This window comes from Mobula birostris, chromosome 21 (genome assembly GCF_030028105.1).
Source record: "Mobula birostris isolate sMobBir1 chromosome 21, sMobBir1.hap1, whole genome shotgun sequence".
NCBI lineage: Eukaryota > Metazoa > Chordata > Chondrichthyes > Myliobatiformes > Myliobatidae > Mobula > Mobula birostris.
In genome coordinates this window covers 18,594,919-18,615,523 of record NC_092390.1, presented here as the reverse complement: position 1 = coordinate 18,615,523, position 20,605 = coordinate 18,594,919, and the positions used below count along the sequence as shown (strand labels likewise).

The 20,605-nt window shown below is 48.0% G+C and overlaps 1 protein-coding gene across 2 annotated transcripts in view; it reads right to left on the bottom strand.

The window, feature by feature from the left end:
- Nucleotides 1-1,261: 1,261 nt before the first annotated feature.
- The window catches only part of LOC140185638 (STE20-like serine/threonine-protein kinase), a 128,384-nt gene continuing 109,040 nt past the window's right edge, over nucleotides 1,262-20,605 (bottom strand). Inside the window, exons 14-19 of one of the 2 annotated variants that reach the window (XM_072239076.1) lie at nucleotides 12,435-12,564; nucleotides 11,775-11,899; nucleotides 10,342-10,530; nucleotides 9,391-9,516; nucleotides 5,912-6,025; nucleotides 1,262-5,567 (exon numbers count right to left, since the gene is read on the bottom strand). In XM_072239076.1, coding sequence (XP_072095177.1) covers nucleotides 5,421-5,567; nucleotides 5,912-6,025; nucleotides 9,391-9,516; nucleotides 10,342-10,530; nucleotides 11,775-11,899; nucleotides 12,435-12,564 — 831 coding nt within the window. In that variant the 3' untranslated portion in view covers nucleotides 1,262-5,420. The remainder of the gene's footprint in view (nucleotides 5,568-5,911; nucleotides 6,026-9,390; nucleotides 9,517-10,341; nucleotides 10,531-11,774; nucleotides 11,900-12,434; nucleotides 12,565-20,605) is intronic. The other variant, XM_072239077.1, reaches the window with a different exon arrangement.

The window sequence follows — 20,605 nt, the reverse complement described above, 5'->3', positions numbered from 1 at the left end:
GAATAATATTCACGAATGTCCTTCAAGGAAGGAGATAACATGGCCAGAACCACAGCCCTGTGGCTGACTTAGGTTAAAGTCGCCACAGTTAGGGATGGGCAGTAGGTAGCAGCCTAGTCGGTGATGTCCACATTTCATGAACAAGTAAACTGAACCCTGCACCTCAAAATCTAAACCTCCATTCAAGGACCCATTATCCAGATTTGGTGTCTCTCCATCTCTTTCTTATCCAAAGTATACTTCTCTCCAAGTACCCTAATTCTCCTTTGACGGTGTGGAAACTTTAGAGAGGGTGCACAGGAGATTGCCGCCTGGATTAGAGAGCCGTGTCTTGTGAAGATAGGTTGAGTGCACCAGGGCTTTTATCTTTGGAGTGAAGGAGCATGAGGTGTGACTTGGTAGAGGTAATAAGAAGCATAGATCAAGTGGATAGCCGTCACCTTTGTATAGGATGGCAATGGCTAAAACGCGAGGGCATAACTTTGAGGTGCTTGAAGGAAATATGGGTGATGTCAGATGTGTGAGATTTTACACGGAGCAGTGGGTAAGTAGAATGCACTGCCAGGGGTGGTGTAGAAGCAGATACATTAGGAGCATTTAAGAAACTCTTACACAGGCACACAGATGAAAGGAAAATGGAGGGCTAAATGTGAGAGAAGTGCTAGATTAATCTTAGAATAGTTAAAAGGGTCAACACAATATTGTGTGCTAAAGTGCACCTGCTGTGTTGTATTGGTCTGTGTTCCCTTAACACTTACCTGGTTCAAAAGCAGCCTTTGCATGTGTGACCCAAGAATGTGGCCGGAGTGAAGTCTGTACATCTCTCATTATCCAGTCAGTGTTATACCTCACAGGGAATACCCCCTGCTATCAGTCAGCATACACAAACTCATTCAAGAAAATTACATTTAACCACTTAGTCAATTACAAAATTTCACCTCCTATTTTGTTGCCCCATCACTTGATAACAGGCCCCTCTTTAATTTTCAGCAGTTTTGTCGGGGTCCCATGTTATATCTGTAGTACAATGCCTGTGTTTAATGCCAAGTGCCTGTGATGTTGCTGCAAGTAATTTTTTCATTGCACTTGTGCACACGTATTCGTGCATCTGACAATAAACTCAATTTGAGAAGTGACATTTATTCACTCTTCCCTTCATACAAAGGGACTGTGAGAATGTTCGAGAATGCAGAATGTGAGGGAGATCCGCTATATAAATAAACCTTATAAACAGTCATTTGCATGAATCACTTTATTTACAATTGTAAATATTTCCACACAAAGTTTCATTATCACTTTATGTAGAACTTCATATCCACATAAATAAGTTTTCTTCATAGTTTAACAAAGGAAGCCCTAGATATTAAAACTTTTAATATATAAAGCTGTAGCAAAGCCTTCATATGTTATAGTTACAATCAGAAATATAGACACTATAGTTGACAGTATAAGTAACATCCTGGCAGTCCAGGAGGCAGGATATGTGATTAACCAATGAAGTTACCTTCTGGTTCGCTTAGGGCTGATGTTAAGATTTAGTTCAATGATAAGCTGCAGGATTGAAGGTGACAGACCCTGAACAGCCAAAAATTCAGAAAGAAAACAAGAATCTGTTTCAATACTGCGGAGGTGATCACATGAATATTTGTGGGAAATGTTCCTTTATCTCATAAATGACAATCATAGTGTTCAGAAGTAAGTTTAAAACATTCTTAAAACATAATTCATTTCAACTTTTGTTTGGTGAAATTGTTAAGTCAATGGAACATCTACAGGTGAGGCCTAGGTAACAGGGGCAGCAGCACATTTCACAGAGCTCAGCATCCAGTCAGTTCACACTCCTCAGCACAGTGAAATTACACTTTAGTTCCATTTCTCATGATTGGTGTGGATATGGGTGCAAAAGTACTCCCAGCTGGAATCATTACAGATTAGTACAGAGTAAAAGGTTCTCTACACCGTCTCACTACATATTCCCACAGCAGGGAGAGAAAATGTAAGTTGTATACAGTGTAAAGCTGCCTCAACTTAATGCCATCAAACACTGTCAGCTAGGGTCAGGAAAGTGAAGATCCCATCACGCTGTCCTGGTACATCCTTACAAGGTATGAAATGAATGGATCAGATGGAGCGAAGCTCCCTCTACACGCATTTATACTGTCCTAGGGTTGGACACAGAGTAACTAACTTCCCCTATTCTGTCCTAAACACAAAAGATTCTGCAGATGTTGATCCTGGTGAGGGCTCTTGGCCCAAAACATTGACTCTTTATTTCTCTCCATAGATGCTGCCTGACGTACTGAGTGCCTGTACTGTCCTGCCACACAGTCCAAAAGTAGGAACAACACAGGATGGACACAGAGAGAAGAACCTCTACACTTAGATTGACAGTTTTGAGGCCTCTGACATGGGAGACCAATCCAAAAGGCAATGTCCAGGGAACTCAAGGCAATTTGACAAAATGGATCCAACATTGTCTTGGTAATAAGAGGCAGAGAGTGAAGGTTGAGGGTGATATTGTGGGTGGATTCCTGTGACTCACGGTGTATGCAGGGATCGGTGCTGGGATCCTGACTATTAGTTATCTGGCTATGAATGTGGAAGATCTGCAGACACAGCGAGGAAGGGAACCTTCGGCTAGAGAACGATGTTGATCAGTTGGGAAGATGTGTAGTGTCGGGATGGATGGACTTTAATCCTGAAGAGATGAAAGTACTGCTAGACTCAGTAAATGATATGGGAAGTCCTGACAGAGGGAGCTTGATGTATAAGTCCAAGGAACCATGCAGGCAACAGCACAGGTGGGCAGGTTGCTAAGGAAGGTATACATGATGCTGGGATGCTTGCCTTCATTAGCTGGGAGCAGAATACAGCAGTAAGGTGTATCAGGCCACAGCTAGAGCACCGTGTGCAGTTCTGGTCACCGCTTCATAGGAAGGATGTGATAGTCTGCCTGCTTATTGCCTGGGATGGAGTGTTTCAGTTACAAGGAGAAACTAGGAGAGGGTAGATCCTGATGAAGGGTCTTGGCCCAAACTATTAACTATTTATTCCCTTCCACAGATGCTCCCGCACTTGCTGAGTTCCTCCGGCATTTTGTGTGTGTTGCTTTGAGAGGCTAAGTTTGTTTTCCTTGGAAGAGATAAAAGTTGGGAGGTCCTGACTGGGGAGCACAAACTTACAAGAGGTAGAAAGGGATCAGACTTGCAGACTTGCAGCATTCAGCTTGAACTCTCTACCTCTCAAATTTGAAAAACCCCACTGAAACTCATCTAGTGACCAATCCACCTTCACATTTGCTGAGTTGGGGTAGTCACTGAGGCTGACCAGTCAGTCACATGTCCTCATGAGACACACAGAATTTGTCCAGCAACTGACCAGCAGCACACAAGTGCTGTAGGAATTTTCTCTTTTCTGAGATAGGTTTGACTGTGTTTTCAGTGCATGGGGCTGGCCAGTCCACCTGTTTCTCTGCCATTCGATGCCTCGTACTGATGCACAGCGACAAATCATTCACAATGATTAATGTGTCCACATGGGGGTCTAACCTCAGCAGCTTTACACTCTCCCACTCTGCTACAGCCCAGGAGTGTGTGGGCTTCACCATCACCACGCACAGAGGAATATGTCAAAGCAACACTTCATCCATTGGAATAACCCAGGGATAGTGTCTGCCACAGAGTAGGAAATGCCTGGAGATAACTCCTTGTGCAACGTGTTCTTCCACAGACTGAGGGGAAGGGTCGGGAGTGACCCGTCACACTGAGGTGAAGGGTGGGGGGGGTGACGTCACACTGAGGTGAAGGGTGGGGGGGTGAACCCTCTCACTGAGGTAAAGGTCAGAGGTAGACACTCACAATGAGGTGAAGGGTTAGAGGTGAACAGAATTGCATCAAGATGAGTTGTAGGTCATATTAAAGCTTAAACCACACTGAAACTCAGAAGGGATCTCGTAAGCACTCACTAACGTGACGGATGGCAGGACTCAGCCCCTCTGTCTTTGAACAGTGCATTAAGAATTTTCCAAGCACCTCAAACTCACATTGACAGTGCTGCCCTGGTTAGTTCCCAACTCATTGACCGCTAAGTGTACTGGTGCTTCACTAATGTAGTGACGGTCATCTATATACAGCAGTGTCTATTTAGTGAAATGCAATGGTAGTTTAATAGTGTAGTGCTGATTATATGGTTAAGGTGATTGGTACACCCACCCCGTCACCAATACACTGAGAGGCTGCAGGTGAACTCAGGGCAGTCACTCACCAGGCTGCTGCAAAGCCACGAACTCTGCCATAAGAACAAAGGCAGCAGGTGCCCGGGAACATCCCTCCAGCGCAGCTTCACCCTGTCCCACGCAGCAGCACGGCCCTCCGCAGCAGCACGAGCCTCTGCGACTCCGCAAGATCCTACAGCAGGGAGCCTCCTCAACAGTGTGAACCCCCAGAGCAGGGAGACTCTTCAACAGTGTGAACCCCCAGAGCAGAAAGCCACAACAGTAGTGCAGGCCCCCACAGCAGGAAGCTGTTTGGGCTTCATTTGCCATAACTCTAAGGGACCCCGTCCCCATGGACACTCTGAGGTTGGAAACTGTGAGGGTCCCCGTCCCCATGGACACTCTGAGGTTGGACAGACTGTGAGGGTCCCCGTGCCCATGGACACTCTGAGGTTGGATAGACCTGTGTGTGGGGTTGGGGGTGCTGATGACATTAGGAAGTACATCCCGTTTCACAGGACAACAGAACCAGAGTCGGGCAGAGTCTATGGTCCAGAATGAAGGGCCTCACCTGTAAAATGCTGACACAGTTCCTGCAAGACCCCGTCACCCATCTGGGGAGCCACCCAGCGCCCAGCACTGTCTGAACCGCTGGGCACTGAGTCGCAAGCATGCACCTTGTCCCAAGGAGCTCCTCGGCACCTCCATTCAGAACGGGAGAGGAAATAAGTGGAGTAGATGCAAATCACAGGTGTGGGGCTTTGAAAGTCCTCAGTTCTCTCTGAGTTCCTCAGTGATGCAGAGATCTTGAACACTGACTGAACAGAGCAGCCATGCACCGAGCCTGGTGGTACCCACTCCCAGAGATCCCATCACACACTGCCCTCCTCTCTGGAGAGTTACTGCCAACCAGTGGCTCCTCTCCCTGTGCTCACAGGTCAGTGAAGAGTGTTGCAGAACATCCTTGAGGATGTGATACCACTCTCTGGCTGGTGGCAGATGAAGACACACAATTTCTCCAGGACCTTCAACACAAGCTACCCCATAAGGCAAGAGATTTCAATCCCAACAGTCACGCACATGCTGATTGTGTCCAAACTCCAAGGTGGTAGAGAGGCAGCCAGAGCACTTGCTGCAGTTGACTGAGTCAGCACTACTAGATGGATCTGTTATACTGGAAGAGAAAGGTTACCAGGAGCCCCAGGACTTAGGACCCTGTGGAGTGCAGGCTTGGGACAGGGTAGAACTTGGAAATGCGGCTCTGTGCCGACGGGTTGAGGCATTCTGACTCTCCACTCATCCTGAAGAAGACTTCTTGCTCCTGCAGCTTGCGAGCAAATTCTTCCTCTAACGCCTGGAATAAAATTTTATATAATTTTACAGCAGAGAAAATTGCCCTTCCGGCCCAATGAGCCCCCGCCGCCCAATTACACCAATGTGACCAATTAACCTACTATCCCATACGTCTCTTTGGAATGTGGAAGGAAACTGGAGCACCCAGAGGAAACCCACACATTCACTGGGAGAACAAACTCCCTACAGAGTTAGAGGGAGGTTTCCTAAACATACATGTTATATCCACTAAACGCAAGGGGACATTGCATTTGTGTTTAAACCATACTTGGGATTCACTGCTGGAACTCTGCAATCCTCTGAAAATTCAAAGAAATAAGCATCAGTGTATGCATCTTTAGGTACCTTCTTCCTGGGCCTGAGCTTGTCTCTCCACTCCTTCAGTTCCTGACAGTGCTCCTCATCCACCTCCTTCAGTTTGTGCGTCTCGTGTTCGATCAGCAAGTGACATTTCTCATTCTGCACCGGGCAAAGGAAGGAAGCAAAACCAGTCAGGGTTCGGGCTTTGGAACCCGGCTCAAGATTCCATTAACAAGTAACAAAATACTCGCTCAAACAAACCCACTCTCTGCAGGAGACTGAAGGTGAAAGGAGAAGTTTGGACGGGAAATCCCTTGGCTAAGCGTGAGCGATTAGAAATAGAAAGTGTTGCAGGAGAAGGTGGATGGGTTGTGGGGCTGGGGAGAAGGTGGGTGGGTGGTGATAGGAACAGGGAGAAGGTGGATCGGAGGTGGTGGGAGATGTAGGGAGGTGGGTGGGTGGTGATAGGAACAGGGAGAAGATGGATTGCAGGTGGCGGGAGATGTAGGGAGGTGAGTGGGTGGTGATAGGAACAGGGAGAGGGTGGATTGGAGGTGGTGGGAGATATAGGGAGGTGGGTAGGTGGTGATGGGAACAGGGAGAAGGTGGATTGGAGGTAGTGGGAGATGTAGGGAGGCGGGCAGTGGTGATAGGAACAGGGAGAAGATGGATTGGAGGTGGTGGGAGATGTAGGGAGTTGGGTGGGTGGTGATAGGAACAGGGAGAAGATGGATTGGAGGTGATAGGAACAGGCAGAAGGTGGATTGGAGGTAGTGGGAGATGTAGGGAGGCAGGTGGGTGGTGATGGGAACAGGCAGAAAGTGGATTGGAGGTGGTGGGAGATGTAGGGGGGTAGGGTGGGTGGTGATAGGAACAGGGAGAAGGTGGATTGGAGGTGATAGGAACAGGGAAAAGGTGGATTGGAGGTGGTGGGAGATGTAGGGAGGCGGGCGGTGGTGATAGGAACAGGGAAAAGGTGGATTGGAGGTAGTGGGAGATGTAGGGAGGTGGGTGGGTGGTGATGGGAACAGGGAGAAAGTGGATTGGAGGTAGTGGGAGATGTAGGGAGGTGGGTGGGTGGTGATGGGAACAGGGAGAAAGTGGATTGGAGGTAGTGGGAGATGTAGGGAGGTGGGCGGAGGTGACAGGAACAGGGAGAAGGTGGATTGGAGGTAGTGGGAGATGTAGGGAGGTGGGTGGGTGGTGATAGGAACAGGGAGAAGATGGATTGGAGGTGGTGGGAGATGTAGGGAGTTGGGTGGGTGGTGATAGGAACAGGGAGAAGATGGATTGGAGGTGATAGGAACAGGGAAAAGGTGGATTGGAGGTGGTGGGAGATGTAGGGAGGCGGGCGGTGGTGATAGGAACAGGGAGAAGATGGATTGGAGGTGGTGGGAGATGTAGGGAGGCGGGCGGAGGTGATAGGAACAGGGAGAAGGTGGATTGGAGGTAGTGGGAGATGTAGGGAGGCGGGCGGTGGTGATAGGAACAGGGAAAAGGTGGATTGGAGGTGATAGGAACAGGGAAAAGGTGGATTGGAGGTGGTGGGAGATGTAGGGAGGCGGGCGGTGGTGATAGGAACAGGGAGAAAGTGGATTGGAGGTGGTGGGAGATGTAGGGAGGTGGGTGGGTGGTGATGGGAACATGGAGAAAGTGGATTGGAGGTAGTGGGAGATGTAGGGAGGCGGGCAGAGGTGACAGGAACAGGGAGAAGGTGGATTGGAGGTAGTGGGAGATGTAGGGAGGCGGGCGGTGGTGATAGGAACAGGGAAAAGGTGGATTGGAGCTGGTGGGAGATGTAGGGAGGTGGGTGGGTGGTGATAGGAACAGGGAGAAGATGGATTGGAGGTAGTGGGAGATGTAGGGAGGCGGGCGGAGGTGACAGGAACAGGGAGAAGGTGGATTGGAGGTAGTAGGAGATGTAGGGAGGCGGGCGGTGGTGATAGGAACAGGGAGAAGGTGGATTGGAGGTGGTGGTAGATGTAGGGGGTGGGTGGGTGGTGATAGGAACAGGGAAAAGGTGGATTCGAGGTAGTGGCAGATATAGGGAGTTGGGTGGGTGGTGATAGGAACAGGGAGAAGATGGATTGGAGGTGATAGGAACAGGGAAAAGGTAGATTGGAGGTTGTGGGAGATGTAGGGAGGCCGGCGGTGGTGATAGGAACAGGGAGAAGGTGGATTGGAGGTGGTGGGAGATGTAGGGAGGCGGGCAGAGGTGACAGGAACAGGAAGAAGGTGGATTGGAGGTAGTGGGAGATGTAGGGAGGCGGGCGGTGGTGACAGGAACAGGGAGAAGGTGGATTGGAGGTAGTGGGAGATGTAGGGAGGTGGGTGGTGGTGACAGGAACAGGGAGAAGGTGGATTGGAGGTAGTGGGAGATGTAGGGAGGTGGGTGGTGGTGATAGGAACAGGGAAAAGGTGGATTGGAGGTGGTGGAAGATGTAGGGAGGTGGGTGGTGGTGATAGGAACAGGGAAAAGGTGGATTGGAGGTGGTGGAAGATGTAGGGAGGCAGGCGGTGGTGATAGGAACAGGGAGAAGGTGGATTGGAGGTGGTGGGAGATGTAGGGAGGTGGGTGGGTGGTGATGGGAACAGGGAGAAAGTGGATTGGAGGTGGTGGGAGATGTAGGGGTGGGTGGGTGGTGGTAGGAACAGGGAGAAGGTGGATTGGAGGTGGTGGGGGACATGGGGATACAGGTGGATGGTGACTGATGATGGGGTAAGTGGGTGGGTGGCGATGGGAAGAAGTTGGATCAGTGGTGTTGGCTCTTTAAGGTTGTCACAACAGGAGAGGGGTGGTAGTGAGGATAAGCTCCCACTATCTATTAAATGCTCCCAATGGCGTGTGTCCCAAATAGCCTCTGACAACCAAGCGCAGCTCCTGGCCTTCACGTGTGGAACCATTTCTACTAGCAGAAGGAGGAGCAAAGGCAGGTTCATGGCACCATAAAATGAGTCACTTCGAGCAGATGGGGATCATCAGCCCATGGTTGGCAACTCATCCAGGAGAAGGAAAACTCTGATCTCAAACTTTAGTCCCTCACTCATGGGCAAGACCAGGTGTAAACTCTGAGGAAAAATCCCGAACCGGAGTCCCTAAGGCAGACCTCCACTGAGTTCAAGGCAGACTGGGAACTCCTGCAATGCCACTAGTGCCAAACTGTATCAGCTTCTGCAATTCCTTTGGGTTCATCAGCTGCCTGCTACATGGGAAACAGCTTGCTCTCCGTGCCATAGTATCCTGGCTTGCATATCACAGAGACAGCTAGGACGCATCATCCACGGTCAACCTGACCAACGGAGGGCCTCACGGTGGTGGAGGGTGTGGGGAGGTGGGAGGGCAGTGTCAGATGTATGGGAAGAAGGTGGATCAGTGGTTTTGGGGGTCGTCTGGAGGTGGGTTGGTGATGACAGGGGATGGGGAGAAGTTGGATGGAGTAAACTTCCTTTTTACTAAGAATCTGCAGTCGTGGGTATGCATAAAGGGATCCAAGCCTCCAGACTGTCGAGCTAAGAGATTTTACCTGGAGCTGCTGTAATTCCCGGATGTTGGCATCACACTGGAGCTGTAGATCCCTCATCTGGTTCTCGTGTTTCTGGTGCTGCTGGAGTCTCTCATTTTTCTGCCTCTTCTCTTCCTGGCTGGCGAACTGCCAGAGAAGGTGACAGTCAGTACCTGCATGTCTCCGGTGGTAGGAGGGAGGGCTGTGTCTGGCCTGTCTGTGTACGCCCTGCTAACCGGTATCGCCAAATGCTCTGTATTCACGTCCATAAGATGCTCTGTGTGAGCTCGTTGGGACCTAGAACTGTAGCCTCACCACACCACAAGCACTGCATTTGGTAGATTGTGCCTTTTCCACCTCTTCACCCACCAACTATAACCATGCCTTCAACTGCTCTCCCCAACTGTTCTGCTTAACTTTGTGGGGCATGCTAAATTGGCGCTGGAATGTGTGGTGACATTTGCAGGCTGCCCCCAGCACATCCGTGGACTGTGTTTTATGTGGTTTAGCCATTAGCTTTTAATTTGCTTTTTCTATTTTAATAGCTCTTAAAGTGTTTGAACATTGGAGACAGAAAAAAACGATCAAATCATTAAGCTTCCCCAGCTGGTATCTCTTGGACCTGGTTGTCAGGCTGTTTCAGAATCAGGGTTATTAGCGCTGACTTGTATATTGTGAAATTTGTTGTTTTGCAACAGCAGTACAGAGCAATGGCCACTGTTCTATACTGGCTTCTCAGCACAGAGGCCCAATTAGATTGGCGGTTTGTCTGGGAGGTAATTGTGGCCACTGTTGCCATTCTGTTAAATAGCCCCACCATGACCTTACACACCACTTTCCTAATCGCTCCTCAAACTACCTTTTCTCCACTGGAAGCCCTCTTCTCCATTCCCCTCACATTCCCTCTGATAAGCATCACTTCCCTGCCCAGTGGTGATGGTGCTTCAGACTGGAGAAAGGCCTGAACCTCACCTGTTTAATCTTCTCCCGATCCTGTTCAGGTGAACTCGAGGAGCCAATGCGCAGACTCTTTTTGAACATGGCCATGCGTGTCTTGGCGTCACTGCGTTGGATTTTGGGCAACCTGGCTCTCTCCTGGGTTTGCCGATTCTTCAGCTCCTCAATAAGACGTTGGTTGTATCTCTGCATCTGTTCCATTTCCTGTCAATGACCAGAGAGCCACAATCACACCACCGAATGTGAAACACTGCAGGAGATGCAACTCCTTGTGTGACACAGGTGAAAGGACAGGCACAAGGTTGGTAGAGGGGCAAGGACTAAGAGGCAAGAAGGGAGAGATCAGTCTCCGTTGATTAGACCATATCTGGAGCATGGGGAGCTACCTGGGACAAGAGGGGGTTGTGTACCTTTACCAGGTTGATATTTCGAAGGTTGAAATTTTAGCTCGAATTGTTAAGGCAGAATGAGACGCAGCACAGATCAGCAGAGTTTGGAAACATTTCTACAGAACGGTTGAAGTTTGGAGCTGCTCTATAAAAGGCATTTTATTTTTCAGATCAACAACTCTGACCACCTACCTACAGGACAGATATTGGTAAGATTAAAAGAGTACAGAGAAAATTTACAAGGACGTTACCAAGACTGAGGACCTAATTTATAGGGAAAGGTTGCGTAGGTTATGACTTTATTCCTACAGCATAGGAGAATGAAGGGAGATTTGATATACAAAATTATAGGCAGAATAGATAGATTAAATACAAGCAAACTTTTTTTCACTGAGGGTGGGTGAGACTAGAACAAGAGTCATAGGTTAAGGGTGAAAGGTGAAACCTGAGGGGAACTTCTTCACCAGCGAGTGGTGGAATTGTGGAATTGGCTGCTAGTGGAAGTGGAGGATAAGGATTTGATTGCAGCATTTAAGAGACATTTGGATAAGTACATGGATGGGAGGGGTATAGAGGTCTATGGTCAAGGTGCAGGTCAATAGATTCAGTGAAAATAACAGATCGGCATGGACTAGATAGACCAAAGGGCCTTTTTCTGTGCTATAGAGCTCTATACCTCTATCACACCGAGATGGACAGATGTTTGTTAACCTGTGTCTGTCAGATCTGTGCAGGTAGCTGCTCATCATCCATTGCCTCACTGAATGAACAGAGCTAAACTGTACATGCCTGAGGAGATACAGAGCCCCCTCCCATTCCACTAGTTAGACACAAAGGTCAGGAGGAGAAGGGCTAAATTGTACCACAGCAGTTTGGGACTCTGAGGCAGTAATAGTCTTTAAAAGCTCACAATGCGGAGCCGCAAACCTTCTTGTACTCCAGAAGTGTAAAATAGAGATCAATGTCATGCTTACGAAAGTCTTGTAAGCACGGGTGTAAAGAGCCCTGTAGGAGTAAGTGGCTCTGTCTGGCTGCAGTGGGCACGGAGCCCAGGCTAACCTTCTCGTGCCGTTTCAGGAGCTGGTGCCTCTGCATGAAGTACTGGTCCTTCAGCTGCTGTTTCAGAAGCTGGTGCTTCTCCTGCAGGTGCCGCTCCTCCACCTCCCATATCGCCGCCTCCTTCGCTGCACAGCAACAGGCAAAAACACAGGTCACGTCACGTCCCTCCGTCACACTTACCCCCTCACCCATGTGATCACAATAGCCAAATCCAGCACAGCTGTGGCACCCACTGATAGATCCTTGGTGGTACCTTCAAAGCCTCACCACACATAAGATTAGCTTGTACATCGAAGCATACAGTGCAATACATCGTTTACGTCAATGACCAATGCAGTTCGAGGATGTGCAGGAGGTAGCCATGCTTTTCCATTCAACATAGCATACCCACAGCTCACTAACCCCAACACATACATCTGCAGACTGTGAGAGAAAACATGAGCACTCTTGGGGAGAACATACACACTCATTACAGGCAGCAGTGTGAATTGAACCCCGACTGGTGATTGCTGGCGTTGTAAACATTGTGCTGTCCATAGTCAACACCAGGGACGTCCATTAATGGGCCACACTGTCCATGGTTCAGTTCAGCAAAACCTGCTGCATTCCTTTCCTCCCGTGAATCAGGGCCTCCTTCCCCAGGGTGACCTGAAGACTCACCTCGCATCATCTGCTGCTTGTTGTTGAGGCATTCCCGTTCAATGGTGGCGAGCTCCAGCTTGTGTTGGTGGATTATCTTCTTCAGCGCCCCGTCCAACTCCTGTTGCTGTTTCTGCAGGAATTCCTGCTCCTGGTGAGGTGCACAGGGAGGGAATGACATACCAAGTCACACACTAGCCATACAGGGATATAAGGCAGCAAAACTATGATAGGGCAGATTGATCGTTAAATATTGCTGGCTCAGGGACAGTTAGTACTATCCTGGCTCAGACGATGCTGAATTGGCAATGACCCCTACACCAAGGATGTTACTAGGCTTGTTACTGGGACAGATGATAAGCAAGCTAGGTGACAAGCCCATGTACTTTAATGTTGCTGGGTCCACATTGTTCATGACAGTAAATTGTCTCTTCAAAGAGGTTTCATCTGCAATGGGACAGAAGTATCTTGAGCAGGAAGACTCCTCTCCCATCTGGCCCTGGGTAAATCTACAACCTTTCCACCAAAGCAATGCAGTCTCACACGTGCTGCTCTGCATCAGACCTTCTCGGCACAGTTTCCTCTGCACCAGATCCCCTCAGCACAGCCCCTTCTGCACTAACCCCCTCCCCAGCACAGCCCCCTCTGCACTAACCCCCTCCCCAGCACAGCCCCTTCTGCACTAACCCCCTCCCCAGCACAGCCAACCCCAGCTGCCATTGAAGTTATTGTCCAGAAGCATTGCTAATGGTCAGCAAGTCACAGAACGTAGCGCACATGCAGCAAGGTTCAGGCCCTTCAGCCCAAAACGTTGGGCCAACCTTATAAGATCGATCTAACCCTTCCCTCCTACATAGTCCTCCACTTTCCTAACATCCATGTGCCTAAGAGTTTCTTAAATGCCCCTAATGTATCTGCCTCTACTACCACCTCTGGCAGGGCATTCCATACATTCTCTGCATAAAAAACTTATCTTTGACATCCCCACTATACTTTTCCTTCAATCATCCCAAGATTAGGCCACCTCGTATTAGCCACTTCCACCCTGAGAAAAAGTTGCTAGCTATCCATTTGATCCATGCCTCTTATCGTCTTGCCGACCTCTATCAGGTCACCTTTGCTCCACAGCAAAACCCTTGTGAGCAGTTATTGTACATCCACACAGTGGCATTGTGCAAGTGGCAGGAAAAGGAGAAAATACCCTCTCCTGTATTAGAATTGAAGAGCTCGAAGACCGGGCACTGCCGACTAGCATATCCCCATCATTGATGGAAGAGCTCAGGTAAGGAGGGCATACACTTGTTTGTAGACAATTAATCCCTCACTGCCAAATTATTCATTCCTCTCTGGTTATTCCCAATACATAATAACCATCACAGCAGAATACAACCTGGCTTCAAATTTCCACCCAGCAGCATCTAATAGAGGTAAGGAGCAACGTGATATTTTCCACTAAGTAGACGAATCTGCTTACCGTCTAATCCAGGACACTGGAACAGTGCGTTCTAGGTCAGATAGCCATACCAAACCTAACCCTCACACAATCTGGAATTTTGCCTTTACAACTCAATAAACCCACACATACAATGGACTACTCAGGAGGTCAGGGGCTGACAGTTTGGAGATCAAACTGACAGTGAGAAACGCTGCGGGAAGAGTGAAAGGAGGAACATGAAGAAAGATTGCCGGGGAGTGAGAGGTGACGGAACATCAGAAGATGAGCTGCAGAGCAAGGGACAGGCAGGCAAGCTGCCTAACAAGGAATGGTTGGGTAAGTGGTGAGGAGGAGACACTGACAATACTTGACCAACAATTCCTTTTTTAAAATGCTTGTTACTTTTTGTAATTTTTTTTTTTTTTTTTTTTTACACAGAGAGTGGTGTGCATGTGGAACGCACTGCCAGGGGTAGTGGTAGATGCAGATACATTAGGGGTATTTAAGAAACTCTTAGAAAGGCACATAAATGAAAGAAAAATGAGAGATAGGTGGTAAGGAAGGGTTAAATTGATCTTAGAGTAGGTAAAAGAGTCAGCACAACATCGTAGGCCAAAAGGTCTGTACTGTTCTATGTTCTATGACTTGCTGACCAGCAGCGATGCTGTATTAGTGATGCACCTCTGGCGTGAACCCTGTTCTATGTTCCGTGTTCTAATTCCTCTCAGTAGGCCAGTTTCCAACAATTAAACTCCAATACAGGAAAACGAACATTACCCTGCAGCTGTAACCCCTGAGAATGTGACAGGGCACCCAAACTTCTGGACCCTCAACCAGTGGGAAGAATCACTTTGGATTGGGAACCCTACAGAAGTAGGGCTCTTGCCTCAGGATGTAGGCCTCACCCCTCTTCCCAGGTAGACAGCCTCCTCCCGACCTCATCAGCCCACACACACTTCTACTCTTGCTGCTCCCCAGAGGTGATCAAAAACTCAAAGGGAGGAGTCCAAGCTGTTCCTCCAGCTAATAAACTTTTCATTTGATCAATAGAGGAGATTTATTCTTTCATATCATTGCACTTCATGGCCCAAGATCTTCCAGCAACCACAGCTGCAGTCAGTGCTCTACAGTAATAGCTGTGAATATTTATGTGTACGTATACACACACACACACACACAAGCTTCTAAATATTACATTGTGTCATTGTGTTTCTAAGGACTGGGATTTCATTAGGAAAAAAATATCTGTTTAATTATGCATAAATTCTGCATAACAACATTATTTGTTTGAGAGGAAGTCCAACCTGTGTGAAACTAGATGGGTCACTCCTATCACTGAGTAATACGGCACTCCTCATTCCCCTGACCTGACACGATCTGTAACAGCAGCAGGCAGTTAGAATGCTTCAGAACAACTACTGTGAAATCTGATAATCTGAGCAAAACCATTAACTGGTTTCGTTCAGTTTGAGGAATCTGCATGAGAAGCAAAATCTGCAAATGCTGGAACCTTTCCATGCACAAATCACACTCCACCTGCACACTTTAGGACACAGAATATAGAACAGTACAGCACCCCCCAGGTCTGTGCCAACCATGATGTCAAATTAAACTAATCCCAACTGCCTGTACACGATCCACAGCTTTTCATTCCCTGCTTGTTCACGAGCCTGTCCAAATGCCTCTTAAATGGCAAGATACTGTGTATTTCAATATACAAGAGGTGAGTGATTGGCAAGAAACACAAGTTTTCTATACTGTGCTAACTGGAATGGCAGCATGCTCACCACTAGGGTGATGGACCAGACATGCCATCCGTCGTGTGCACTTTTAACTATCTGCCCTGTGACCGGTCAGAAAACCACTCCCCCATCCCAAAGGACAGCAAAACATTCCCTGCACTCAGCATTTGCTTATCGTTCCACTGTTACCTGCGAGTTGCCCTGGGCATTTGTTCTATGAGTGGCCCTACAGAAGGAGGCTGACCAGTTCCCCCCATTTTGTTCCTCCGTTGATTGGGAACACGACTGAACTCCTACTGTTGTTCTACAACCCCTGATCCTGTAACATTTACTGTAGCCTGTTCCCCCCACAACCTCTCAGGGACAGTGGTCTAGATCTTCACCTCACTCTCCAGTAGCCTGCTGTCAATTTGAAGGCTCTTGTTGGGCCTTTAATCTAAGAAAGAATGTGTGAGCATTGGAGAGTGTCCAGAGGAGGTTCACAGGAATGATCCTGGGAATAAAAGGGTTAACACATGAGCAGTGTTTGATAGTTCTGAGCCTGTACTCACTGGAGTTTAGAAGGATGGGGGGAAATCTCTTTGAAGCCCACTGAATATTGAAAGGACGAGATAGAGTGGACAAGGAGAGCATGTTTCCTGGAATAAGCAAGCCTAGGACCAGAGAGCACAGCCTCAAAATATAAGGATGTCTCTTCAGAACAGAAATGAGAAAGAATTTCTTTAACCAGGGGGTGGAGAATCTGTGAATTCATTGTCACAAATGACTGTGGAGGCCAAATCATTGGATATATTTAAAGTAGAGGTTGACAGGTTCTTGATTAGTAAGAGTATCTAAGGCTATGAGGAGAAGACAGGAGAATGGGTTTGAGAAGGAAAATAAAGCAGCTATGATGGAATGGCTGAGCAGAATCAATGAGCTACATAGCCTAATTCTTCCCTTATGTCTTACAGTCTTATGAATCTTCCACCAAAGGATCCAATTTACAAAAACCCTGAAACAACCCCCTTTGTTAATTTGATTTTGAGGATGTGAGCACTGCTGGTGAGGCCAACTTTCACTGCTCACCTGTAGATGCCTTTGAGAGAAGAATGTGGTGATCTACCTTCTCTAAGTGTCGCAGTCCTCGGTTTCCAGCAACAATGAAGGACTGGTGATACTCTTCCAGATCGGGATGGCGGGAAGAGGGAGGATGGTGCTGGTAAGCTGTGAGGGGGTGGTGTTCCCATGTGTCTGCTGATTCCTGGTGACAGTGGGACTGCTTCCTGGCACAGCCCAGGCACGTTACTGCAAGGTTCATTTGTACTGGCATTGGCTTAGTTTTGTCACATGTACCAAGATACAGTGAAAAACTTATCTTGCATACTACTCATACACATCAAATCATTACACAGTGCATTGAGATAGAATAACACTGCAGAATAAAGTGTAACAGCTGCAGAGAAAGTGTAGTGCAGGTTAATAATAAGATGCAAGATCATGACATGACAGACTGTAATCACCGTGTCAGTGAACGAGAAGGTGAATGTATACAGTATTCACTGCCCTGTGTTTAAGGTGATGAGTGTGTTGAGGTGTTTGGCTGTTGCAGGATCTGTACTCCTCTGATGGAGGACAGAACCATCAACTCTGAATGAGCTGCTTCTTGTGAGGAGTGTCAGGGGAGCTCATGGAAAGGCTCTCATCCAGGAAAATGCAGGGTACTCCATCACACTCCTGTCTTCCACCCGTGGACAGTGGAACGGCACTGGAGAACCAAGTTGCACTTGTTACTGATAACCAGCCTCTGCCCTGCACCTATAGCTGTTGGATTTACATGGCTGGTCCAGTTGAGTTTCTGGTTAGTGGTGAGTCACAGGCTGGTGGGACGCAGCTGAATGTTAAGGAGATGGTTATACAGATGAAAGGTCAATGACTGAAACTTAACCCTTTATCTCTCTCCAGACACTACATGACCTGCTATTTATGGTCCAGCGACCAGAGTCACAGAGCATACAGCACAGAAATATGCCCTTCAGCCCATCTTGTCCATGCCAAACTGTAATTCTGCCTAGTTCCTGGGCCATAGCCTCCATAATCCTCCCATCCATGAACTTATCCAAACTACTCTTAAAGTGTTGCTTACAAATCTGCATCCACCACTTCCACTGGCAGCACAATGTTCCACACTCTCATCACCATCTCAGTGAAGAAGTCCTTCCTCAGGTTCCCCTTAAACATTTCACCTTTCACCCTAAAAGCATGACTTCTAGTTCTAGTCTCATCCAACCTCAGTAGAAAAGCCTGTTTGCATTTACACTGCATATCCCTCATAATTTTGTATACCTCTATCAAATCCCCCGTTATTCTCCTATGTTCCAAGAAATAAAGTCCTAACCTTTCTCTATAACTCAGGTCTTCAAGTCTTTGCAACATCCTTATGAATTTTCTCTGCACTTTTTCATTCTTGATTTCTTTTCTGTAGGTAGGTAATTGGAACGGCACAGTACTCCAAATATGGCCTCACCAGCGTCCTATATAACTTCAGCATAACACCTCAATACTCTGATTTATCACGACTAATGCACAAGCTCTCTTGATAACCTTATCTACCTGTGACACAACTTCCAAGGAATTATGCACCTGTATCCCAAGTTTTCAGTTGTGTATTAGTTTTGCTTTAGGTTTCACAGTTGCAGTAAGGGGCGGGCGGTAGCGTGGTGCTGGAGCACCGTGGAAGAGAGACTGCTCTTACCCAGAGGGTGAAGTACATTGAATACACAGTGTAGAAGACCTGAGGGGTGGACCCTGACACTAGAACTACACCAATGCTGAACTGAAAGCATGCAACACACAGTACACACAGGCACACGGCAAACCTGCCAATCGCAGAGAAGGGTGGAGGGACTTACATCCTGCAGCTGTGCGTTGGACAGGGTGCATGAAGATAATTGAAAGGACTGTATCATAACCTGGGCGATGCCCTGTGGAGCAAAATACAATGGACTTCCTCCGTCAGCAAGGACAATGAGGCAACACACGCAAACACACCCAATCGAGTCGGCCAACACAGGGCTGCAAACATCGAGCAGCATGCACAGCAAGAAGGGAGATAAAACCAACAACTGCGGCTGGCAGAAGAAGATGGCTGCAATTCCAATTGAGAGTCCTGTCCAAATCCTGAACCAAGCTGTTGATGGAAATACTGCAAGTTTCCTGCATCTCCTGCTGTACAGATGTTCAGTAAACTATTGCTGGCGGTTGCAAAGCCCACTATTTTTAGTTATAGATATTGGGAGCCGTTATACCCACAAGAACCTGATTACCTCATCACCCTCTATTCCCTCACCTTCTTGATCTCTACATTGTTTGCTTCTGTTTGATAATGTCTCCTTTTTAAGCCACTAGGTCTACAGGGATGACAGCAGTGTCCTCGGTGGTGGATGAAAAATGCCACAATTCGCCCAGCCTTTGACATGAAGCCTCACCGGGGGATTAGACATGATAGCAGAGGTTGAGACGAAGCCAGAGATCAGAACATTGCTGCTAGTGTCTCTGCAGTAAGGGGGAGCAGTCTCCCCCCCCCCTTATATGGCAGATACCTGCATATTGTTCTCTTCTGGTGAAACAGGCCTTCCTGTGGTACAACATGACCACGGGATGCAATCCCACCTCACTGAAGCCCCAATGCAGTCCAGTGAGGGAGTCATTGAGGCTGGTGCTTCAACACGGGCATGCACCAGGTGGTGTGTGTGAATTCTATGGGGGGATGGGGTTGCTGGTGAAAGGGATGGTGAGGCTACTGTTGGAGGGGTGGGGATGGGTGCTACTGGAGCAATAGGGGCAGCTGGTGGAGGGGTGGGGTTTGCTGGAGAGGGGACAGGGGACTGCTGGTGGGGGCAGCTAGTAGAGGAGATGGTGAGGTGTCCCAGACTTAGTTTCCTGCAGGAAGTTGAGCAAAGGGGGAATACAACACTGAACATGCTCCTCTCCATTCTCCATCGACTGGAGGGACTGTGAGATTGTGGACACATGAGGAAGTCGGTGGGATAAAGTATGTTTCTGGTTTGGCCTTGTGTGATAGTACCTCCTCCTGTACCATCGACATTTTCCGTCCAGTGATTGGACGCTGGCCCAGGCTCTGATGGTTCAGGGCAGAAACGCCAGAGCACCTGTGCCTGAGCAAAGCAGCAGGGAATTTCTGAGATTCAGCAAAACCAAATGAACGCCGAAGTTTTTCTTAATCTGCCCAAGATCTGCAACAAAGGAATTCCAGCTGTTGAAAAAAGAGCCCGGATACTGGACACCCTGACTGTCACATCATCTCCAGCTAGACGAACGACCAGTTAACAAGTGGTAGCACTGAACACAGCAGAATGTTCACAGGAAATCAAGTCCTTGGAATTCCTGGAACTGTAACACAACAACACTTCACCGTGCCATTATTCAGTATAAAACTGGCTGTTCAGAGACTTGTATTCACCATCCTGCCAGGACTCCTATGTACCCACTGTATAGTGCACTAAGAAGCTGGAGAATGCCTTCACACTGACTAGTCTTCTGGGGTAACACACTTAAATTGCAGCAAATCATCTGTCCTTTCAGAACAAGGCAGTTAAAACAGAACTCTTGACCTCATCATGATGGGGCACTTTGTTTACCTGCACTGTGCTTTCTCTGTAGCTATTACACTTCATTCTGCATTGTTGTTGTTTTACCTTGTTCTGCCTCAATGCACCGTGTAATGATTTGATCTGTATGAACAAGATGATGATCTTTTCACTCTACCTCGGCACATGTGACAATAGTGAACCAATCTAATCCAATCTACACTGCTCCCTAAACTGGTTCCACAGGACGCTCACAGCTTCTTGCAAAACAGTGAAGAGTGTGGCACTTGAACTGTCCAAATGCTGGAGTTGTAGAGCATGCAGCGCTCAGTACACACAGACAAGGAACCTCCCCAGCCACGGAGGGTAAAGGGGCAGCTGTGTGTTGGGACAGGGTGCATAAAGATTATTGAAATGATTTTAATT